Source organism: Cucurbita moschata, unplaced genomic scaffold (genome assembly GCF_002738365.1).
Source record: "Cucurbita moschata cultivar Rifu unplaced genomic scaffold, Cmos_1.0 Cmo_Scf00036, whole genome shotgun sequence".
Lineage (NCBI taxonomy): Eukaryota > Viridiplantae > Streptophyta > Magnoliopsida > Cucurbitales > Cucurbitaceae > Cucurbita > Cucurbita moschata.
This window is the reverse complement of record NW_019268552.1, coordinates 1,525,471-1,545,428: the sequence shown is the minus strand read 5'-3', so window position 1 is coordinate 1,545,428 and position 19,958 is coordinate 1,525,471. Positions and strand designations below refer to the sequence as shown.

General features: G+C 37.3%; 1 protein-coding gene and 1 non-coding gene across 2 annotated transcripts; both read left to right on the top strand.

Annotated features, from left to right (window-relative positions):
• Positions 1 to 1,096: 1,096 nt before the first annotated feature.
• On the top strand, positions 1,097 to 19,055 carry LOC111431475 (transcription initiation factor TFIID subunit 2). The gene is made up of 25 exons (XM_023068122.1): positions 1,097 to 1,218; positions 1,434 to 1,767; positions 2,476 to 2,621; positions 2,710 to 2,776; positions 6,548 to 6,747; positions 6,845 to 6,998; positions 7,668 to 7,752; positions 7,835 to 7,926; positions 8,299 to 8,424; positions 8,499 to 8,552; positions 9,082 to 9,150; positions 10,772 to 10,869; positions 10,944 to 11,261; positions 11,352 to 11,439; positions 12,867 to 12,992; positions 13,073 to 13,129; positions 13,368 to 13,447; positions 13,533 to 13,575; positions 14,411 to 14,497; positions 15,411 to 15,500; positions 16,136 to 16,194; positions 16,278 to 16,368; positions 16,470 to 16,635; positions 16,822 to 17,005; positions 17,756 to 19,055. Exons 1-25 carry the CDS (start codon positions 1,097 to 1,099, stop codon positions 18,900 to 18,902), a joined length of 4,083 nt encoding a protein of 1,360 aa, XP_022923890.1. The 3' UTR covers positions 18,903 to 19,055.
• On the top strand, positions 4,929 to 5,001 carry TRNAF-GAA. Its single transcript has one exon. It is a non-coding gene; the product is annotated as a tRNA-Phe (tRNA).
• Positions 19,056 to 19,958: the final 903 nt, after the last annotated feature.

Below are 19,958 nucleotides of genomic sequence, written 5' to 3'. Positions count from 1 at the left end.
AAAAAAAAAAAAAAAAAAAAAAAAAAAAAAAAAAAAAAAAAAAAAAAAAAAAAAAAAAAAAAACACGATTACATGGGCTGTTATTTTCCAACAAAGTCAAACAAAATTGCCATAAAAAAACACAAAAAGGACAAAACCAAAAAGAAGAAGAAGCATGAAATGCATCGAAGAAAGATGCTGACATTTCCACATGAAAAAAGTTGTGTCAATGGAGCAAGTTGTAAATGGATGTAGATGAATTGTCTTAGTCTATCGTAATTGAACGGTCGATCATAGATCTCGAACCTTCTCGGGCACCTTTGATCTTAGGTGACGATCTCATGATGATGTCAAGATATCATGTCGTCCAACTTCATGACGCCCGTCAAATTTTAATTTCCATTTAGTTTTTATATTCTAAAATGTTAATTTAGGGTTTATTTTACCTATCATTCAATTTAGTTTATATTTCAAAGTTTTGAGTTTAATTTTTATTGAGTCAATATATTTCAAAAATTTATACTCATATTCTCGATCAAAAGAATATTGATTTTTCCGAAAAAATAATTAAAACACAAATTTTCAAAATAAAAATAAATAATAAAAGTGAAATTAGGAATCTCCCGCTATGGTATTGTAACATCAATCTAATTCATTCAAAATTGGCATGCAATGTGCATGGATGAATTGGGCCGCAAAGGCTTCACTCGGCCCATACTATAATGGGCTCAATGCTATAATATCACCCGGTTGGGTTGGGTTGGACAGATATTTGGTATGTATAATTTTGTTATTATTCTTTTTCGGCCCATTTGCATAATTTGTTAAGATAATCAATTAATTAATTATATATATAACTAGACAGAACATACAATTAATCGGTCTTCATAGCTTCCAATCAACGGATATCGTTGGATTAAATCAGTCGAGGAGTGAACGGTTGGATTAGAAAGAGTAGAACAGCTAAAATAGGGCACAGAGTTGCTAAGCGAAACCCATTTGATATAAAAGAGCTGGTCGAAATCGATAGTATAAATTCCTCGCGTGCGCTTTCGGATTTGGATCGTGTGTTTTTGTTTCCCAATCCCCTTCCCAGTTCCCAGGCTATGTGCTTGCTATGGCCAAGCCTCGCAAGCCCAAGAACACCGACGACGCGAAGCCACCTGACAACTCCGGAGCTGTAGTTCGTCACCAGAAGCTTTGTCTCTCCATCGACATTGACAAGCGTCGCGTTTATGGGTTTGTCTTAGCTCTACCTCCTTCAATTGTCATCGCTACTCCTTCCTTTCATCTTCCCATTTGCGTTCTTTCTTTGTGGAATCGTGGTTTTGTTTAACTTTTACTTGTATATTATGCTTCACAATTTTTTTCCTTTGCGTGTGAGGTTGTAATTGGCTTTTTCCTTTGCTTAATCTTGACCATCGATACTCACCATTCCTGTTGCTGGACTTTAGGTTCACCGAGTTGGAAATCGCGGTTCCTGATATTGGCATAGTTGGGTTGCACGCGGAGAACCTTGGGATTGTGAGTGTTTCAGTGGATGGCGACCCTACTGAATTCGAGTATTATCCGCGGACTCAACATGTGGAAAGTGAGAAGAGTTTTAAAGCAGTGTCGTCGCCTAGCTCTGCTGCAGATGCTGCGGGGTCGATTTATTTATCTTCAATCGAGAAAGAACTGGTTCCTAATTTGTTGATAAACTGCTGCAAGGCTTTCAAGAATGGAAGTGAGAAGCAAGACCAGCCATTTCTGGAGAATGGAGTGCAACCAGCAGTCGAGGACAAGCAGGTTGTAGCTGTTAGTTATTGTTATGATGTCAGTCTTTTTTATGATGGAGAATATTCACGTGGATGCTGAATGTGGTTCCCCAGTTTGGTCTTCAATCCATTTATTGGTTACTCCATGTATTATGACATGCAAAAATTATTGTTATGAAGTGTATTATACATGATACTCTGCTCTCCTCTCTTTGTGGTCTGATCGCTAAATTTATTAGTCATTCAGTTCCTATCGCTTGCTAAATGCCTGGTAAGTATATTGAAGCATACATATGTAATGAGAAGAACTAATCTTCCGTTTAGTAGGTGATGGATTTGTAAATGAAGAAGTTATCTTTGTTTAATCATCCATTTTTCCTACGAGTAGAAAAAACCCAGAATAATTCTTGCTTAGTTCAAACTACGGAGATTGGGACATTTGAGGTTAAGGTAAAGAAAATTGTACGTGAATAAGTAGATTAGTTTCAAGTTGTGAACAAGTCGTTCTTTTCACCCGAGGGCCGTGTGCATATCACTAACCAAGTTAGGCAGTTATAATTAACGTAAGTCTACATACTTTTATGAGAACCAAGGAAAAAGGTTATCTTAATGATGTTTATAAAGGTACTGGAGCTCTATCATAGGTCTTGTTTATGGAATCTTACATGTTGTTTGTGTTTTTTTGTTGAGGTTATTTATTTCTTTTGTGGCTTCTCATAAAGGTTCATATTTGACGCAGAATATAAGGCTGGTTCGTATTGATTACTGGGTAGAGAAATCAGATGTAGGTATTCACTTCAATGATCATATTGCTCACACGGACAACCAAATAAGGCGTGCAAGGTGCTGGTTCCCTTGTATGGATGATGGCCTACAACGATGCAAGTAAGGATACCATTATCTAAATGTGTTATCTTGTGACAATTGTAGCTTTTCACAATCCATTTATGATCCTATGCTATCCCATGTTCAGGTATGACCTCGAGTTTACTGTCTCTCAAAATCTTGTGGCTGTCAGTAATGGAATTCTGTTGTACCAGGTGAGAGATACTCTGAAATGAGATGCTTATTTATCATTTCTGTGATAGAAATTAATTTTTTTGAGTAATGTGTACCATATTTTATTTTCTTCTTGTATATTTCAAGGTAGCTGGACAACTATTGAACGTTCATCAATAAAGATAATTGACTTCTGCTTCATTCTGTTCTTTGTCTAGTGCATTATAACCAATCATTCATCCCACACCAATAAAATTTCATTACTAGTACTCTTTTGAAGTTCTAACTTAGCCACTGGTCTTCATTTCTTCAATTAACAATATATTGAATGAACTTGTGCTGATAAGATCAATTTTTCAATAGTCTACTTTATTTAGCTAAATTATAAGTTTAAATGGGTGTGCTTTCATGTAGTAGCTTCTCAGGAAATGATAGATGTCAAGGAGTGCTCTTTCCACCTTGTAATAGCTTTTAAAACAATGGAGTTTATCTATGTATTTACTGAAAATCAATAGCTTAAATTTAGGTTTTGACGTTTTGTAATGTGAGAAAGAGTCATTTGGATTCTGAAAATCAAATTCAACTGAGGATTCTATTTATCAGTCCCAACCAAGTGCAGTGGAGGTCTTTCATTGGGGCTTATAGCTGGTAATATACAAAATCCAACATTGCTGACTGAACAAGTTACTACCTACCTCAAACAACAGTAATTAGTGGGAGAAAATTAGTAAAGGATAAGAAAGTTGGGAAACAACAAAGGAACTACCAACTTGTGGAGGAGTGCAAGTTTATGGCATTTATTCCCCTCCCCTTCAAAAAAGCTTGCCTTGATTTGTAAGCTACCAATTAAAGTTCACTTGGAGGATAATATTTTTGGAGATTGGACATATTAAAAACGGGATAGCTATCCAAGCCTGCTGGCAGCTCAACTCAGTAAGAGTTGGGCCAAAATTTCTGGACTATCTAATAAGGCACGGTCCTTTTCATTGAAGTTTATCGTATTGATCTTCTGTAGCTATTCTCTCATTCCCTAGATAAAGAACAACGAAGTTATGAAATCTCGAATTGCTTACACCATCTAAGTTTGTTGGTTTCAGTAATCTTTAACCTTATCAATACCTGATTTTAAATGTTCATTTACTCCTTGCTGAATTTTAACAGAATCAGTAGCCCAGTAGTCAGTATATTTATGAAAACTTGGAACATTTAGTAGTTTGATGAAATTCAATGGAATGGAGAACTGTGTATCATAAATGATCTTGAGTGTTGATCTCTTTGTTGATTCTCTCTTCATGGAGTTACATGCAAATTTGGCTTGAAGGAGAGCAGCATCCCCTCGAAGGATGATTGATGGAAATCCTTCGTAGAGGCCTCTTTGGAAGAGAGGGTGGGTTGGGCTGATAAACTTTATTGATGTGTTCCAACGTAGGATTTTTAGTGCGTGTTTGAATTAAAGACCTTCTTGTAACAGCCCAAGCCCACCGCTAGCATATATTGTCCTATTTGGACTTTCCCTCAAGGTTTTTAAAAACGGGTCTGCTAGGTAGAGTTTCCCACACCCTTATAAACAATACTTCATTCTCCTCTCCAACCGATGTGGGCTCTCACAATCCACCCTCCTTAGGGGCCCAGTGTCCTCGCTGGCACTCGTTCCCCTCTCTAATCGGTGTTGTTCCTCTTTCCAACCGATGTGGGATCTCACAATCCACCCCCTTTGGCAGCCAATGTCCTCGCTGGCACACCGCTCAGTGTCCACCCCCTTCGGGGCCCAGCATTCTTGCTGGCACAACGCCTGGTGTCCACCCCCCTTTGGGGCCCATCGTTTTCGCTAGCACATCTCCCGATGTTTGGCTCTGATACCATTTGTAATAGACCAAGCCTATCGCTAGTAGATATTGTCCTCTTTGGGCTTTCCCTTTCGGGCTTCCCCTCAAGGTTTTAAAACGCGTCTGCTAGAAAGAGATTTCCACACCCTTATAAAAAATGTTTCGTTCTCCTCTCCAACCGATGTGGGATCTCACAATCCACTCCCTTTTGGAGCCTAGCGTCTTTGCTAGCACTCGTTCTCCTCTTTAATCGATGTCACTTCCCTCTCCAATCGATGTGGGATCTCACACTTCCAGATTGGCCTCTTTATTGAGTGCCACTGTACCACCAACACAATTGGGACTCGATCCTGGTAGGTGCCTATTTGCGGGGATAGCTCAGTTGGGAGAGTATCAGATTGAAGATCTGAAGGTCGCGTGTTCAATCCACGCTCACCGCACTCATCTCTGGGATCGAAACTACCCTTTCTCCATGTGAACTGAAGGCTGAGTAAAAGGATCCACCTGGAGCAATATTCTGTTTGAGCGCAGTTAATTTTATGAAATTTTGAAATTTACCTTAATATAATTATCTTATATGCTGCTTCAGAACTTATTTCCTTCCCATATTATACGAGAATATAATTAGTTATGATATTATTTGTCCTGTCTGGGTCAAGGCAAAACCATGTTATGCCACCTTATTTTATTAATGAAAGACTGTAAGTTAACACTGAACTATGAATTTTGAATTTATATTAATATATCCACACTTTTAGGGAGGATCCCATTTATGTAGAAGTTTATCTAACCACCACAAAAGAATTGAAACTATGTTCCATGCTTTTAAATGGTCTGGGGACTACACCCACAACTTTTGTTGTTAAAATATTATTTTCTATTCAGATGATTATCCCAAGTTACTCTTCCAAAATCTCCTATACGTCATTTCCCAAACTCCCTTTACTTATAACTACTTCACCCCTATTAAATACCATTATGCCACTACTAAGGTGGGTCCAAGATGTTTGTTTAGGGTTTTTGTTTCAGAATTGGGGAGGGGTAGGACAGACACATGTCCTGTGCTTCCTTATGTGGCTTGCATTTATCCATCTGAACTGATGGAAAATGTATAATTAGTTGTTAAATTATCAAATGTTCTTCATCTACCAACCTTGACAGGATTTTCAGAGGGGTTAAAAGGCAGGGAGGTTTGGTTTTTTGGGTCTTCGTGTGTGAAGTTTTTTTTTTTTTTTTTGTAATTATTCTTTATGTCTTATCTTGCTTAACTAGAGCCCCTTCTTAAATAGTTGGGTTCCCCTTGGAGTGTTTCTTTTCTGTATCAGCGTGTATTCTTTCATTTTATCTCGATGAAAGCTTGGCCTTTAATTAAAAAGGAAAAAAAATCTCATTGTGACTAATCTCGAGATTTGAGGAGATATTTTGCACGGCTTGATTATAAGAAATGTATCCAGAGAAGTAGTCTATGTAATTAACATTAAGATGGGCTGCATGCATATTTGTTTTGTGGTGGGGTAGGTAATCAAACTATTGATTTTGCGATGGTAACATGTGACTTATTCACTACGCTATGCTCGGATTGGGCATGCACATCCGTTTATTTTATCCAGTGAAGCTGTCAATGTAACTAACATTAAGACGAGCCGCACTTGTGCATGTGGATTTATTGGCATGTATAGCCATGGGAGATCTGGTTTTTTATTTTCTTCCTCTGGATTGCTTTTTGCTTATCTTAAGAGACTTATCAGTATGGCGATCATCCCCTGTAATAGAATCTTGAAGTTCAAAGCTTGGTTAAATGTACAATATTACTTCTTCCTGCAAGATGTCCTCTAATCTGGCTGTGCAATCTTGTTTCTTATTTGCATTCATAATCTGAGCGCAGCTGATTTTTAAATGTATATAAATCATGTTGCACTCTACATATCAAATTGGCATCAAGCATTTTGGATGTATTGACTTGTCATGTATCACCATTCCTTTCAGGTCTTGAGCAAGGAGAATCCTCCCTGCAAAACTTATGTTTATCGTGTAGACATCCCCGTCAATGCACATTGGATATCACTTGCCGTTGGACCATTTGAAATCCTTGCTGATCACCAAAATGGATTTATATCACACATGTGCTCGCCAGTTAATTCTTTAAAGCTCAAGCATACAGTGGAGTTTTTTCATAGTGCATTCAGGTTTGTTTTTCAATTTTTTGAATGCTGCGGTTATGATTACGAAGCACAAATTCTATGTTTGTACATTATTTCTTACTTTGGAATTTACTTCCCGTAGCTGCTATAAGGATTACCTCTCCGTGGACTTCCCATTTGGGTCATACAAACAAATCTTCATAGAGCCAGAGATTGCAGTATCATCAGCATGTTTGGGAGTTTCCATGTGTATATTTAGTTCTCATTTTTTGTTTGACGAGAAAATCATTGATCAGGTTTGTTTATTCATAGGGCCTGTATAGCATGGTTTCAACAATTCATTGGTTTTGAAGTTTATATCTGTTGTAGATGAACCTTCAGTTTTGTATATTTATATGTATATATGCTAGAATCATGTAATTTTCATTGTGTATTGATGTGGGAAATGCATGGGTATGGTGCCCCATGCTTGCAATACCCTAGTGCTTGCAAATATCCATAATCTATGAAGTACCAAAGCAACCACCATGGGTTAATCTAGTGATTATTAGGGACAGGGAAAGAGTGAAAGGACTTAGATGAGTTCAAACTATGGTGGCTACCTAACTTGGATTAAAATTCTATGAATTTCTTTTGACAGCCAAATATTAGAAGGTTAGGTGACTATCCTAAGAGATTAGTTGGGATGCGTACAAGTTGGTCCAAACAATCTCTGAAATTAAAAAAGGGGAAGTGAAGAACTAATCTCTTATCTCTTTCTCTCATTTTGCCTGGTTTGAGTCTGTCTAAGTAACTACCAAATTTTGTTGGGAAGGTGTCTGGCTCCTCAGTGAGTGCGTTAATAGTTTGGATTTTCTTTATAGTATTCACTCACATACAGATATATATCGAGTGAAATGACAAAAATGACTTGAATGTTTAAAACTCGTATGCTTATTGTGTTTTGATCAATGTTCTTTTCACAGACCATAGATACAAGGATTAAACTTGCTTATGCTCTTGCAAGGCAGTGGTTTGGTATTTATATTACGCCTGAAGCCCCAAATGACGGTAAATGCTTATTTTATGTTCTTTGTTTCACTTCCATCTTCATTAATCCTTTTTTGATCAGACGTGTGATTCTTGTTGCTAGAGTGGTTGTTGGATGGTCTTGCTGGTTTTTTGACTGATTTATTCATCAAGAAGAACTTAGGAAATAATGAGGCACGCTACCAGCGGTACAAGGTTTGCTTCACCATGTTCTTGGTTGCTTGCACTTATTGTGTATGAAGTTTTTTCATCTTTCCTTTCCTTCTTTCTACTTGAGGGCTTGGAGTCACTTTTCTCTCTGTTGGTCATTCAAAGAAGTTTTTTACTATTTCTGGTGTCGCCAAGAATAAAGTGAGGGATATTTGCACTTTTTATCTCTGTCCCCTGCCTATTTAGCAATTAAAACCATGTCCTTGGTCTCCATTTAATGTGTTAATCCTATCACTGATGTAATTGCAATTAGTCCTCTGGTTAAATCCTACCAACGAGTTTCTTATTTTTAAAAAAATATTTCATATTTCATATATTAGTTAACATTGAAAAAACGTCTGTTATGATGTTATGCAGGCAAATTGTGCTGTTTGTAGAGCAGATGATAGTGGTATAACCACCTTGAGTTCCTCTTCTGCTTGTAAAGATTTGTATGGGATCCAACGCATTGGTATATATGGAAAAATAAGATCATGGAAGTCTGTAAGTTCACTTTGTTTATTTAGGCTTTTACTTCTCATTCAACTTTCTAATGATTTCTTTTTATTTTAAAAAAGGTGGCAATCCTTCAAATGTTGGAGAAGCAGATGGGGCCTGAGTCTTTCCGCAAGGTAATGGTTGTGGTTCATGAAAATTATGAGGATATTAAGTACAAGGATGTAAAGGTGATTATAGGTTGTGCCATTGGTTGCATTTCAACTTCTTTCGGCTGGATAGAATAGAAATCTTTTCTTTTCTATTTTTTACTTAACATTTGTTGGCATGGTCTACCCCATTAATACACAGGGAGGTTCTTACGTGCCCCAATATCAGAAAACTAAAATATTATTTTCCCTTGGGGGTTTTAACTCAGGGCCTTTGGTTAAAAGCCAGCCCCTAGCTTTAACCAATCCAAGTGCCACTTGGTACATTTTAATGGTTTCTTCCCCACTATCTGACCATTTAACTTTCTCCAGTCACGTGGAACTCTGTTCTTACTTCTTGTTGGGTTGTAGTGCATACTGATGTTATGTGGCTTAAGTTTCTCAATTAGTTTTCCTTGTATGTTTGGGCACACATTGTGTTGGAAAGACCTATCTATAGAAGAGAAGTTTCTTACTTGATCGATATGTTGATTTCTGTTCTATTCTGTCGTGCCAGATTCTGCAAAATATTGTTTCTCGTGCTAAGGATACAACCTCTACATCACAATCACTTAGCACAAAAGAGGTATTTGCTTTCTTCTATGACGATTCTTTATGAGGCCCTTTTGTTCTGCATCATCCATTTAGCTATTTGTTCAATGCAGTGAATGTGTTAGAATACTGATTTTTTTATTTTTATTTATTTTTAATTGTTTCAAGAAACTGTTGTCTGCTAATAAAAACAAGCGAATAATATTTGACATTAGTCGATATTTTGATTTCAGGATAATGTGTTTTACATTTGTTGTCAGTTGAAAACTCGTTAAGGGAAAATGGTTACGGAATATATAATGAGAGGAGTGGTTAACTCAAACTCCCTCTTGGGGATAGGAGGTCAAAGGAGATTAATAAGTTGTTGTCAAAATGGCTTCGGAGGCTCCTGAATGGATTAGGAGAATTATGGGCAAAGTTAATTCATATATAGGTATATATGCAATCGAAAATGTTTCCCCAAGGATATTGCACGAAATACATATTTATTGATTGGATTTCATCAAGATAACGGAGGCACCTCTTGGCTATTTGTGTCAAAGAATTCTCAGCGTAGTGATTAATAAGGGAATGATTGCTTAAATATTTTTGGGGTCTAGTGCATTCACTAGATTGTTAATGATGAGAAGAAACTTACTGAATAATGAAATTGAAGAGATCTGTCTAACTCTAACTGGAGTTCTTAGTCTTTGTGTCAAGGAATAGACAGAACTCCGATTATCATAGGAATGTTTCTGGCTATCTGGGAATGAAGAGTTCTCTGTAAGTGAGGTCATTATCTGGTCTTTGGTCCTTGAGGGAGCTGTGGGAGGGAAGGGGACTGACGCATCCAAAAGAATTCAGAAAATTTGGGGTACAATGGTGTTGCAGGCCACCTGGTACTTTTTATGCCTGAAATGGGAATGCAGGAGTGTTTGTTTTGCTTTTGCAAATATGGGTTAAGATGTTGGTATGGTGTTCAGGCAATTTCCCCTCTCATTCTAAGGTAAAAGCTTTGGTTGAACGTATGTTGGAGTCCGGAAGCCCAAAAGCTGAATAAAGGTTGTTATCTTAATATAGACTTGAGAAAATGGTGAATTGATTACACTGAGAAACTTTATAAAAGATTGTCTATAGTTGCCCTACAACCACCAATTGGCTCAGAATTGCTGGCTATTCCTTTTTCAGAATTTCAATCTCTCTTTGAAGGGTAATCATGCTAAGTATGGGATACATCAACTTCGATGTGGTATCATATCCAAAAGCAAGGAGAAGTGGATATGGGTGAACATGGTGAAAGCAATCATATGAGAAATATGGTGGGAAAGAAACCAGAAGATATTTGAAGACAAATGTTTGAAGTGGTGGAGAGATTAGATGTGGCTAACTTAAGCTGCCTCTTGGAGTTTGCTATCTACTTTTATCTGCTGGATTTTATGAACGCTTGGTGTGTGTGTGTGTGAACAATTGGGATGTTTTAATGAGCTACTAATAGGAGTCCTTTGAAATATTTTTAATATTAATGATTCTGAAAAAACAAACAAGCAAGAAATCGGTCTAAAATTATATTATTAATAATTTTTAATAATTTAATAAAAATAAGAAAAAATGGGTTCATGGACATGCTGAATGACTTGTCGTCTAACGTCAACATGTTCTATCTTTTTGAGATGCAGTTTCGTCACTTGGCCAATAAGATTGGAAACCTTGAGCGGCCATTTCTTAAAGAGTTCATTCCTCGGTGGGTTGAATCATGTGGTTGTCCACTGCTGAGGTAACCATTATACCATTATCTATGCTGTTATGTGTCTGCTTATTTTGCTTACCCTGGTTTGTGCATGATATCAGGATGGGATTTTCCTACAACAAACGGAAAAATATGGTTGAAATGGCAGTGTCGCGGGAATGCACAGTAACACCAGCCACAATTTTAGAGAATCGGGACAGTGATACTGGATGGCCTGGCATGATGAGTATCAGGATTTATGAACTTGATGGCGTGTTTGATCATCCAGTTCTCCCAATGACTGGTGAGTCGTGGCAGCTACTAGAAATACAATGCCACTCCAAACTTGCTGCTAGACGCCTCCAGAAAACTAAAAAGGGGTCAAAACCTGATGGTTCTGATGACAATGCTGATATACCTGCGCTTGATGTCCGCTCTAGGTTTATAATTCCCTCATCATTAGATTTTATCCCTGATAAGACAATCTGCGTATCATTTGCTTGAATGCACTAAATTGTTTCTCTTGACAGTGTGGAATCTCCTTTGTTATGGTTGCGAGCGGACCCCGAGATGGAATACCTTGCTGAAATTCAGTTTCATCAGCCTGTTCAGATGTGGGTAAGTTAATTTTATTCGTCACAATATTTTCATTTGCAGGCTACATGTTTGCCTGTATTTCATTTTAGGTCTTTTGAGTTGGTTTTGCAGGGTTTTGTATGAACGAGCACTAGGAATTTCATTGTCAGCAGATGGCTTGTATTTATCTTCTCATCTTTAATTGGCTATAAACCTGAAAAAGGTGAAGCTAAAACTAATATTTCAAAAGTGGGCTTTGATACAGGGGGAGAAGGGAGAATTGGTTAGGGAGGAGAAGCTAGAAGCCTAAATTAACGATACAATACTTACAAGAAAACTGAGCTTTGTTGTAGGGAGAGAGGGAGGTGTCAAAAATGATATTGTCAGGGAGAGAGGGAGAAAGGCCTAGGTAGGAGGGGAAATCCGAGAGATCAATAATTTTTTAAAGAATACTTAGTGGGCTGTCTCAAGAGGAATGAAATATTGTGATTCAACATCCCTTCTGAACGTTGATTTAATTCAACTTGATTTTCAAAATTGTAGAAGTAGTTCTTAGAAGTGCAAAGTTGCCTTGGTAAAAATATTTACAATTTGCACACTCGTTTGTATGCATGTGTGTGTTGATTATATATGTACGAGACCAATTTTATCCGCTTAAGCTTTTTTGAGTTTAAAAGTGATTTAACTTGTTATCAGAGTAGTTCATGTGGTGAGTGATTAGGGATTTCCTTCAATTTTTTTCTTTGGTGGACGATCTATTTCCACATGGTCCGGTCTTGTCATGATGTATTGGACCTTTACCAATGCTTATTGATGTGTAATTCACATTGAGAATTATACAAAGGCAACAAGTTATATAGAGTAAGTGTTGTTCCTTCGATGACTAACATTAAATTAGGTATTAGCAATAAGGGAAAAAATCAATGCTGCACTAATGAAAAAATAATTATCTTCTTCGAGTATTTTCCCTAAATTTGATATCCTTCCATGCCCTTCTAGACAACTCACCCGATCAGAACCCACATGATCAGAACTCACTGTATAAGCATCTCGTGAAACTGTTTCCTTGCATGATATCCGACTGTTAATTTTTCATATATCTTACTAAATTTTGATGTAAAAAAAGTCACCTCATCAGAAATGGCTTCCTACAAAAACATTAGCCTTTGATGGACTCCTAAAGCTATTTATTTTATTTTATTTTTCTGATGAAAAACCTTCTCGCACATATTATATGATGAAATTATACAAAAGAGAGGGAAAAACTATCCCAAGACGAATAAGAGTTAGCATGAGAACAGCGACTACTGCATCTAGTCTCTCCCTTATTTTCTGCTGACAACATTATGCTAAGAGTTCCCCTTTCGTAATAGAAGAGTCCCAGCTATTCAGCATGCTACTTTTGTCTTTTTATTGTTTATAAGTATTTTTGTGTAAAATATTTACTCCAGTTTGTCTTTCATTATCAGATTAATCAATTAGAGAAAGACAAGGATGTCATTGCCCAAGCACAAGCAATCGCGACATTAGAGATGTTGCCTCAACCATCTTTTTCTGTTGTTAATGCTCTTAATAATTTCCTCAGAGACCCCAAGGTTATAAATCTTTTTGAGATACAGTAATTTGTTATCTTAAACTTACAATGGATTGTGAGTAGCTGAACTTTGGTTTGAAGGCCTTCTGGAGAGTAAGAATTGAAGCAGCATTAGCAATGGCCAAAACGGCCTCAGAGGTATAATAGCAATTATTTTATTTCAGACTCTGAACACCTAACGGGAACCTAATTTCTTTATCCAAAATGGTCTTACAACAATTTTTTAAAGTTATTTATTGACTATGCAATGTTGGAAGGTTAAATGGTAGTTCCTCATTTTTCCAACCCAGTTGAACGTAAACATTCAGGATCTTTAAATTTGTCACTTAACCTGACGCAGATTCCTCATTCTTTTGGTTGAATTTGTCTTCTGTAGGATACTGATTGGGCTGGTTTGCTTAATTTGATTAAATTTTTTAAAAGTCAGAGATTCGATGCAGATACTGGACTCCCCAAGTAAGATCCAAAAAAATTTCTTTTTCAGTGAGTTTACTCTTGGTTCGCCTGTTATGACTCTTGCTTGTTCTGATATTCTTAACAGGCCAAATGAATTTCGTGATTTTCCCGAGTATTTTGTTCTTGAGGTAATGCAATGAGGTAGGATTTGTAATGAGTTGTGGAACGGCCTATTTGGTTTCCACAGTTTTGAAATGTTTCTGGTATAAATCATATGAAGACATAAAATTGTCCCAATTTGTTATATACCCTTTCTGGATATCTCATGTGGGCATCAGCTATTCAGATAACACTCATGCAAAACAACCTGATACCGATACTATAAAAATCATTAAAATGAGGATACATAATGCAAATTAAATCAGATACTCCCGAGTCCATTTAATCTTACAAGCTTTGTTGTTATCTTCCTTCCAGGCCATTTAAAAGATGACATCGTTGAGTATTTTCTACAGTCTGCTGTCCCTACAATCTTATTGTCTTCTATATAGTGTTTGAATTGACTTTTATGCAGATCTACATACAAACAATGCATAAATTAAGGAGTGGCTTATTTTATGAGCATTTTCAGAATATGCCTCCAATGGTTTAAATGGACTTCTTCGTTTGTCCGTGGTGTGGTCATTGACGATTTCAGAATATTTTGTATACTGTTTTGTACCCTTAATGACATTACAAGACAGCCCCCCTTGATATAATCACTGCATACTTAGAAATGAAAATTGTCTGTTAAATGTGACTTGTGAGTACCATGGTGCATCTTTATATTGAATGAATCCTCCTTCAATCTCGTCTAGATATTGCAAATCAAGGGTTGTTGGGTGATCACTGAATCGGAACTTTTAACAATTTCTGTACACCTTTATTTTTTGTTTACTTTATTTGGTTGTCACTCTAATGCCAAGTTGCTGTATTTCTCCTTGTGTGCACATGTGTGGCTCTCTTCTCTGGGGGTTTTCATAGGCCATTCCTCATGCTGTTGCTATGGTCAGGGCTACCGACCAAAAAAGCCCTAGAGAAGCTGTTGAGTTTGTTTTGCAACTTTTGAAGGTAGTGTTCTTTCTGCTTGTGTTCATGAGCGGGACACCAAAAAAAATCTTGATTTTCACCCTGCTTGTTTGTTTAATGCTCTTTAAGGCTCCCTGTTTGTTTACAAGGGGTTGCATGGCAGTATTTAGGTTTGAACGTACTTGCATTTTCGTGTATATGGTGATGCTATTCTTTGAACTTGACAGTTGCCCAATAGTGCATGTGAGAACGATAAACAGGCTTTCATTTTCTAACTATCCCGTTTTTGCCAAACTGTCTAGATTTGAGGTTCAACTGTTATCTATGTGCAATGTAAACCGTAGGCAACAGTTGCTTTGGCAGCTGAAAAACTATTATATATAGAACTAATTTTGGTCATTGTTATAGATTAGTTTCTGCACCCGCTTACATCGTTTTTGCATTATTTAGAAGTTGGCAACAGTTTCTTTGGCTTTCATTTTCCTTATGATGATTTTAGTAGGTGGCGGGGGGAATATTCAAATGGCTTTGAGGAATTGAGGAAAAAAACCACGCTGCATCACAAAATTCTCTAGTACTTCGAAATTTCAATAGTAGTGTAAAACTAAATTTCTTGAAGTCTATTCTTGGAGCAAAGCTTTTGGATAAAACTGAATAATACCTCTTGCAACCTAGGGATCCCCTATTTTAACGGTTACAGACCTGCCTTTGTTTCTTAAGGGTAACTACTACCGATATGTCTTTAACCTTGGTGAACGACATAAAACAGACTGAAAGAAAACAGAAAAATAGAGACCCACTGTTTTATGTTGTCCTCTGCTTGTAGTTGGGGTATTATAAAATTTGTAACTTTATTTTTTATAATATTATGTTATTTCTGTGCTCCTTTATTCTTTTAAAATTTTGTTCTCGTGATTCATTCTCTAAATACCGATTCCTTCGCTTCTTTTGGTAGTACAACGACAACAACGGGAATCCTTACTCTGATGTTTTCTGGTTGGCTGCACTAGTCCAGTCAGTTGGTGAACTTGAATTTGGGCAACAGGTTGGAATATATCTTCTCTGCTTGTATCATTTAGTAGTTTCTTGCTATGTTAAGTTGTAAAACTTAATTTCTGATATCCTAATTTGTTATTGTTTATATTTATTCTTGGGTTGTTTCATGTGACTGCACCCCTCGCTATATTGTAAATATTTTGCCCACTTCATGAATCTAATGGCTGGTTTCCATCATAGTTCCATTTGATAGCAATTTTCTTTCTGTTTTAGAAAATGAAGTTTGTTTCCTAAATTCTTATCTTCTTCAACCTCCCACCAGAAGTAGTTTTACAATTTCTCAATTTCTCAATTTAAGAGGGAATCTCTCATCTTCTTCAGCCACTACCACAACCTTGCCAACACACATGGACACCACCATTTCTAGGCAATCTCCTCTCTTTGAACTGCAAAAATGGCTACACTTCCAAAACTCGATTCATTACACATTTGTTCTTCAATACCCATTCGAACCCTCATCTTCCTTTATGTAATGGGATTTACTGTACATCTGTGTTGTCTTTTACCAGTGTTTCCAATGAGGCCTCAATTAACCTATTGAAGTCATTTTACCTCCGCTTTTATTGGCAGTGTTTCCTTCTCTACCTACACCTAATTTCTTTTCTTTTTCTTGATAAATTTCAGAGCATTCTCTTTTTAGCATCGCTACTTAAAAGGATTGATAGACTTTTGCAATTTGACAGGTTGGTTAACCTACTAATATTTGACTATGGATTATGTTTATGCAAAAACTAGATCTTATGCATCTCTAAATATTATGTGACAGGCTGATGCCTAGCTATAATGGGATCTTGACTATTAGCTGCATCCGGACCTTGACCCAGATTGCACTGAAACTATCTGGACTTCTCTCTCTTGTAAGTTTTTTCTTGCCTTCTTATTATTAGTTAAGAAGTGCACTTTGTAATGATATTCTACTCCTCGGGAGTGATAATATTATATTTTAATTTTTCGACAGGATCGTATCATTGAACTGATAAGACCTTTTCGAAATTTTAATTCCACGTGGCAAGTTCGAATTGAGGCTACCCGAGCACTTCTCGATCTTGAGTACCATTGCAACGGAATTGATGCAGTATTGTTATTGTTTATTAAATATTTAGAAGAAGAGAAATCCTTGCGAGGTTTGATTCTATCATTTATCCTTCTGTTTTCTCCCCTCATATAACTATTCAAGTTAGCCTTAGTCTTCTATGCTTTTGATCTCTTGTTTTATTTAATCTTTCGTTCCTTCACATGGCTATTCCATTTCTTTGTTCCTTATAATAGGTTTTCTCCAAGTTTAAGAAAAACGTTCTCATATTTTGCAGGGCAAGTGAAGCTCGGGGTCCATGTTATGCGTTTATGTCAGATAATGAGAAGATCTGATTCAAATGATTCAGTCAATAATGACACTCTTGTTGCTTTGCTCCTCCTACTTGAAGGCCACATGGCGTTTAACAATGTTTGTCTACGTCACTACTTGTTCTGTATTTTACAAGTCCTTGCAGGAAGGTGGGTACCCTCTTTCTTGGTAATGCTTGTGCTGAATTGAGTAGAGATGGGAATACATATTTGTTATCAACATACTTAAATGGATGTTTTGCTGTTTTGTACTTCAATATTTATTTGCTTTGTTTTTTTGTTTTTTTGTTTTTGTTTTGTTTTGTTTTGTTTTGTTTTGTTTTTTTTTTTTTTGCAACTAATCACTTTTCATGCAAATAGAAGACAAATGGGCTTAACGTGCTAAGTGGTAATGCTTATGATCGTTGATGGGTTAAGTAGATTTAACTTTTGCTTCTTCAATTCTGCTGCTCATATGTATCCATGCTTTGCTTCACAGTAGCTTTTAAGGGATAAGTGTCATCGTCTTCCACAATATTCTCTATTAGAGGGCACGTTCCTGTTCTATTTGTTGTTTACATTTTCGTTCTATTTTTCTACCATATTTTTTCGGCTCTGCTAATGTTTGTTATCTATTAGTTTGACCATAATGTTCCTGCAATAAGAAGAAATGATCTATACTTAATTGAAGTTGTCTTTAGTTTCTGTGTCGGTTTGGTATATGAGCAGCATCATGGTGTTCTTAGAGAGTATAGCATGGTCTTGTATAATCGACTTTTATCTATTAGTCGGCTTTGCTATGTTTGTTATCTATTAGTCTGACCTCACTGATGTTTACGGTTCTTTTATTTATTGATTTATTGTGGCCCTTTTATGATAAAGCATGGCCTCGTATAAACTCCCTTTTTACTTCATTTTCAGGCCCCCAACACTTTATGGAGTTCCCAGAGAATATAAAACATTGCATATGGGTGACTCAGGAACTTGCAGTGAACAAAAGAGGGTTTTAACTTCTCTCATTCCTGAATTCAATCCACCAGAGCCATCATCAGTCTCTGCAGTAGCGCCTGTGCCATGTATTCCAGTAACCCTGTCATCAGAACCACTTCATACTCCCAAACCGAGGCCCGACAGCTTGGCAATTCCCGAGGTTTCCAAGGAAGGAGCAGCAGTTGTAGAGGTTCCCAAGCAAGCTACGGCAATAGCAGAAGCTCCCAGAGAAGCAGCCTCTGTTTCCAACAGTCATGAAAGGAAGTTGCCGGTTGTTAAGATCAAAGTCAGATCATCTGCGGCTACAAGTAGAGCAGATGCCGATAATCAAACCACTGAAAGATCTCATGCTGCACCTCGTGAAACAGATGTTGGTCCTAGTAGTTCTGTTTCCGTTGATGCCCCTCAAAGAAATATTGCAGAGGCTACAAGTATCAGCAACCATATTCTGGAGGAGGTTAACTCCTGTCATGATCATGGATCTCACATGACAGCCAGCATTGGCAGTGCAAAACCTGCGAGTTATGGTGACGATCTTGGGAAGGAGTTCCAGTGCACTGCTGATTCCAGTAGGGCTTTTGGACATTTTCAGCCAGAAGATCCTTCATCATCGAGCATCATACAAGATAACAACATTGATGCTGATGCACAGAAGTATGCAAGTCTTCAGACACTTTCTTTACCACAGCACGATCATGGCTTAGCCTCTTTGCACTCTCGCCATGGAAAAAAGGAGAAGAAGAAAGACAAAGAAAAGAAACGTAAACGAGATAGTCATAAAGAACATCGCAATGATCCCGAATACATCGAGCGCAAACGACTGAAGAAAGAGAAGAAACAAAAAGAAAAAGAGATGGCAAAGCTATTGAATGAGGAGGTGAAGCCACTGCCAATTGCAATGCCTCGTATGAAAGAACCACCAACCAAGTCAACACCCGTGCAGCTAGAATCAAACGAACCTAGTGGATCAAGATTAATCGTAGGAGTTAATAGTAAGCCCGAGGCATCAGAAGGTACTGCTTCTGCTGCTCCCAAACTTAGAATCAAATTCAAAAATCGGACGTTGAACAATTCATAATGGATGTATTCAGCTCATCTTCGCACATTAGTTGAAATCCCTACCAATTGTTGTCTTTCAACGTTACCCTTCTTCCGAGGCAAGGCATATAATCTGAGCTCTGTGAAATAACACAATGAAATTCAATCAATTCGAGTTTCCCCCTTATCACAATTCTTCCCTACTAAGGGTTATCACGAAGCAGTTCATAAGTGATCACTTCTTTCTTTTGCTATTATCTGCTTGCCTAAATGATTAGCAGTGATTATGGTTGGAGTGGGTCGTCTACAGAGTGACATTAATCTGTCCATGTTTGTTTATTTTTTGGTTAGTTTCCATTGAAATGGAGATAAATTAGCCTAGTCATAATTACACAATTCAATTACTTGGAATGTTGTTAAGTTATTATATGAATGCTGCATAGAAATGGTTCTCGAAGGAGGACGAAATGGAGCCTAGATTTGCTTGGCTCGCCTAAAGGAATGATCAACCTCTAAAAAGGGACTTTGTGTCATTAACAAGCGAATTGGGCCAGCTTTTGGCTATCAATGGCACCTTCAAAAAGAAGTTTCTTGCTGCAATATTCAAGTCTTCAACTGAAGAGGGGAGTTTTGAGGGTGAAGGATTGGATCTATGATTGATTTGAATAGTAGTTCAATGAAGCTAGGAATCAACTTCTATTTTAAGGAGATCCACAGCCAATGTTCGTGAGTAAAGAACAATGCCAAGATGGGCAACCATCTTGAAATGAAGGAATAAAGATTGGTTTACGGAATAAAAAGAGGGGAAAAGCAAAGAAGGTGCTAGAAGAGAACAGCAAAAAGAAAGTGAGGAGTTAGTCAAAACAAAGGACAAAAGAGAGGTGTTAGGCTTACAGAAATCTTCAGTAGACTGTTCAGTGTTACAATAAATGTTGATGCTTAGGCTCTCTTCTCACACTGCAAAAGAAATAAATGTGTTTGTTTGTTCCATTGGATATTGCAGCCAGTCAGCCACCAGATTCTCTCATCCCTACTTTTCTGCCACAGCGTGTCGACTGTTTACTGCTCATTCACTTGAGGGCCCAGCTTCTTCCTC

What these genes read in the sequence shown, in the direction of transcription:
- LOC111431475 (XM_023068122.1), top strand. Translation starts at nt 1,097, where the DNA reads ATGGCCAAGCCTCGCAAGCCCAAGAACACCGACGACGCGAAGCCACCT. An exon ending in CAGCAGTCGAGGACAAGCAG is followed by an intron (nt 1,768 to 2,475) that starts GTTGTAGCTGTT and finishes TATTTGACGCAG; the next exon opens with AATATAAGGCTGGTTCGTAT. An exon ending in TTTTTTCATAGTGCATTCAG is followed by an intron (nt 6,748 to 6,844) that starts GTTTGTTTTTCA and finishes TACTTCCCGTAG; the next exon opens with CTGCTATAAGGATTACCTCT.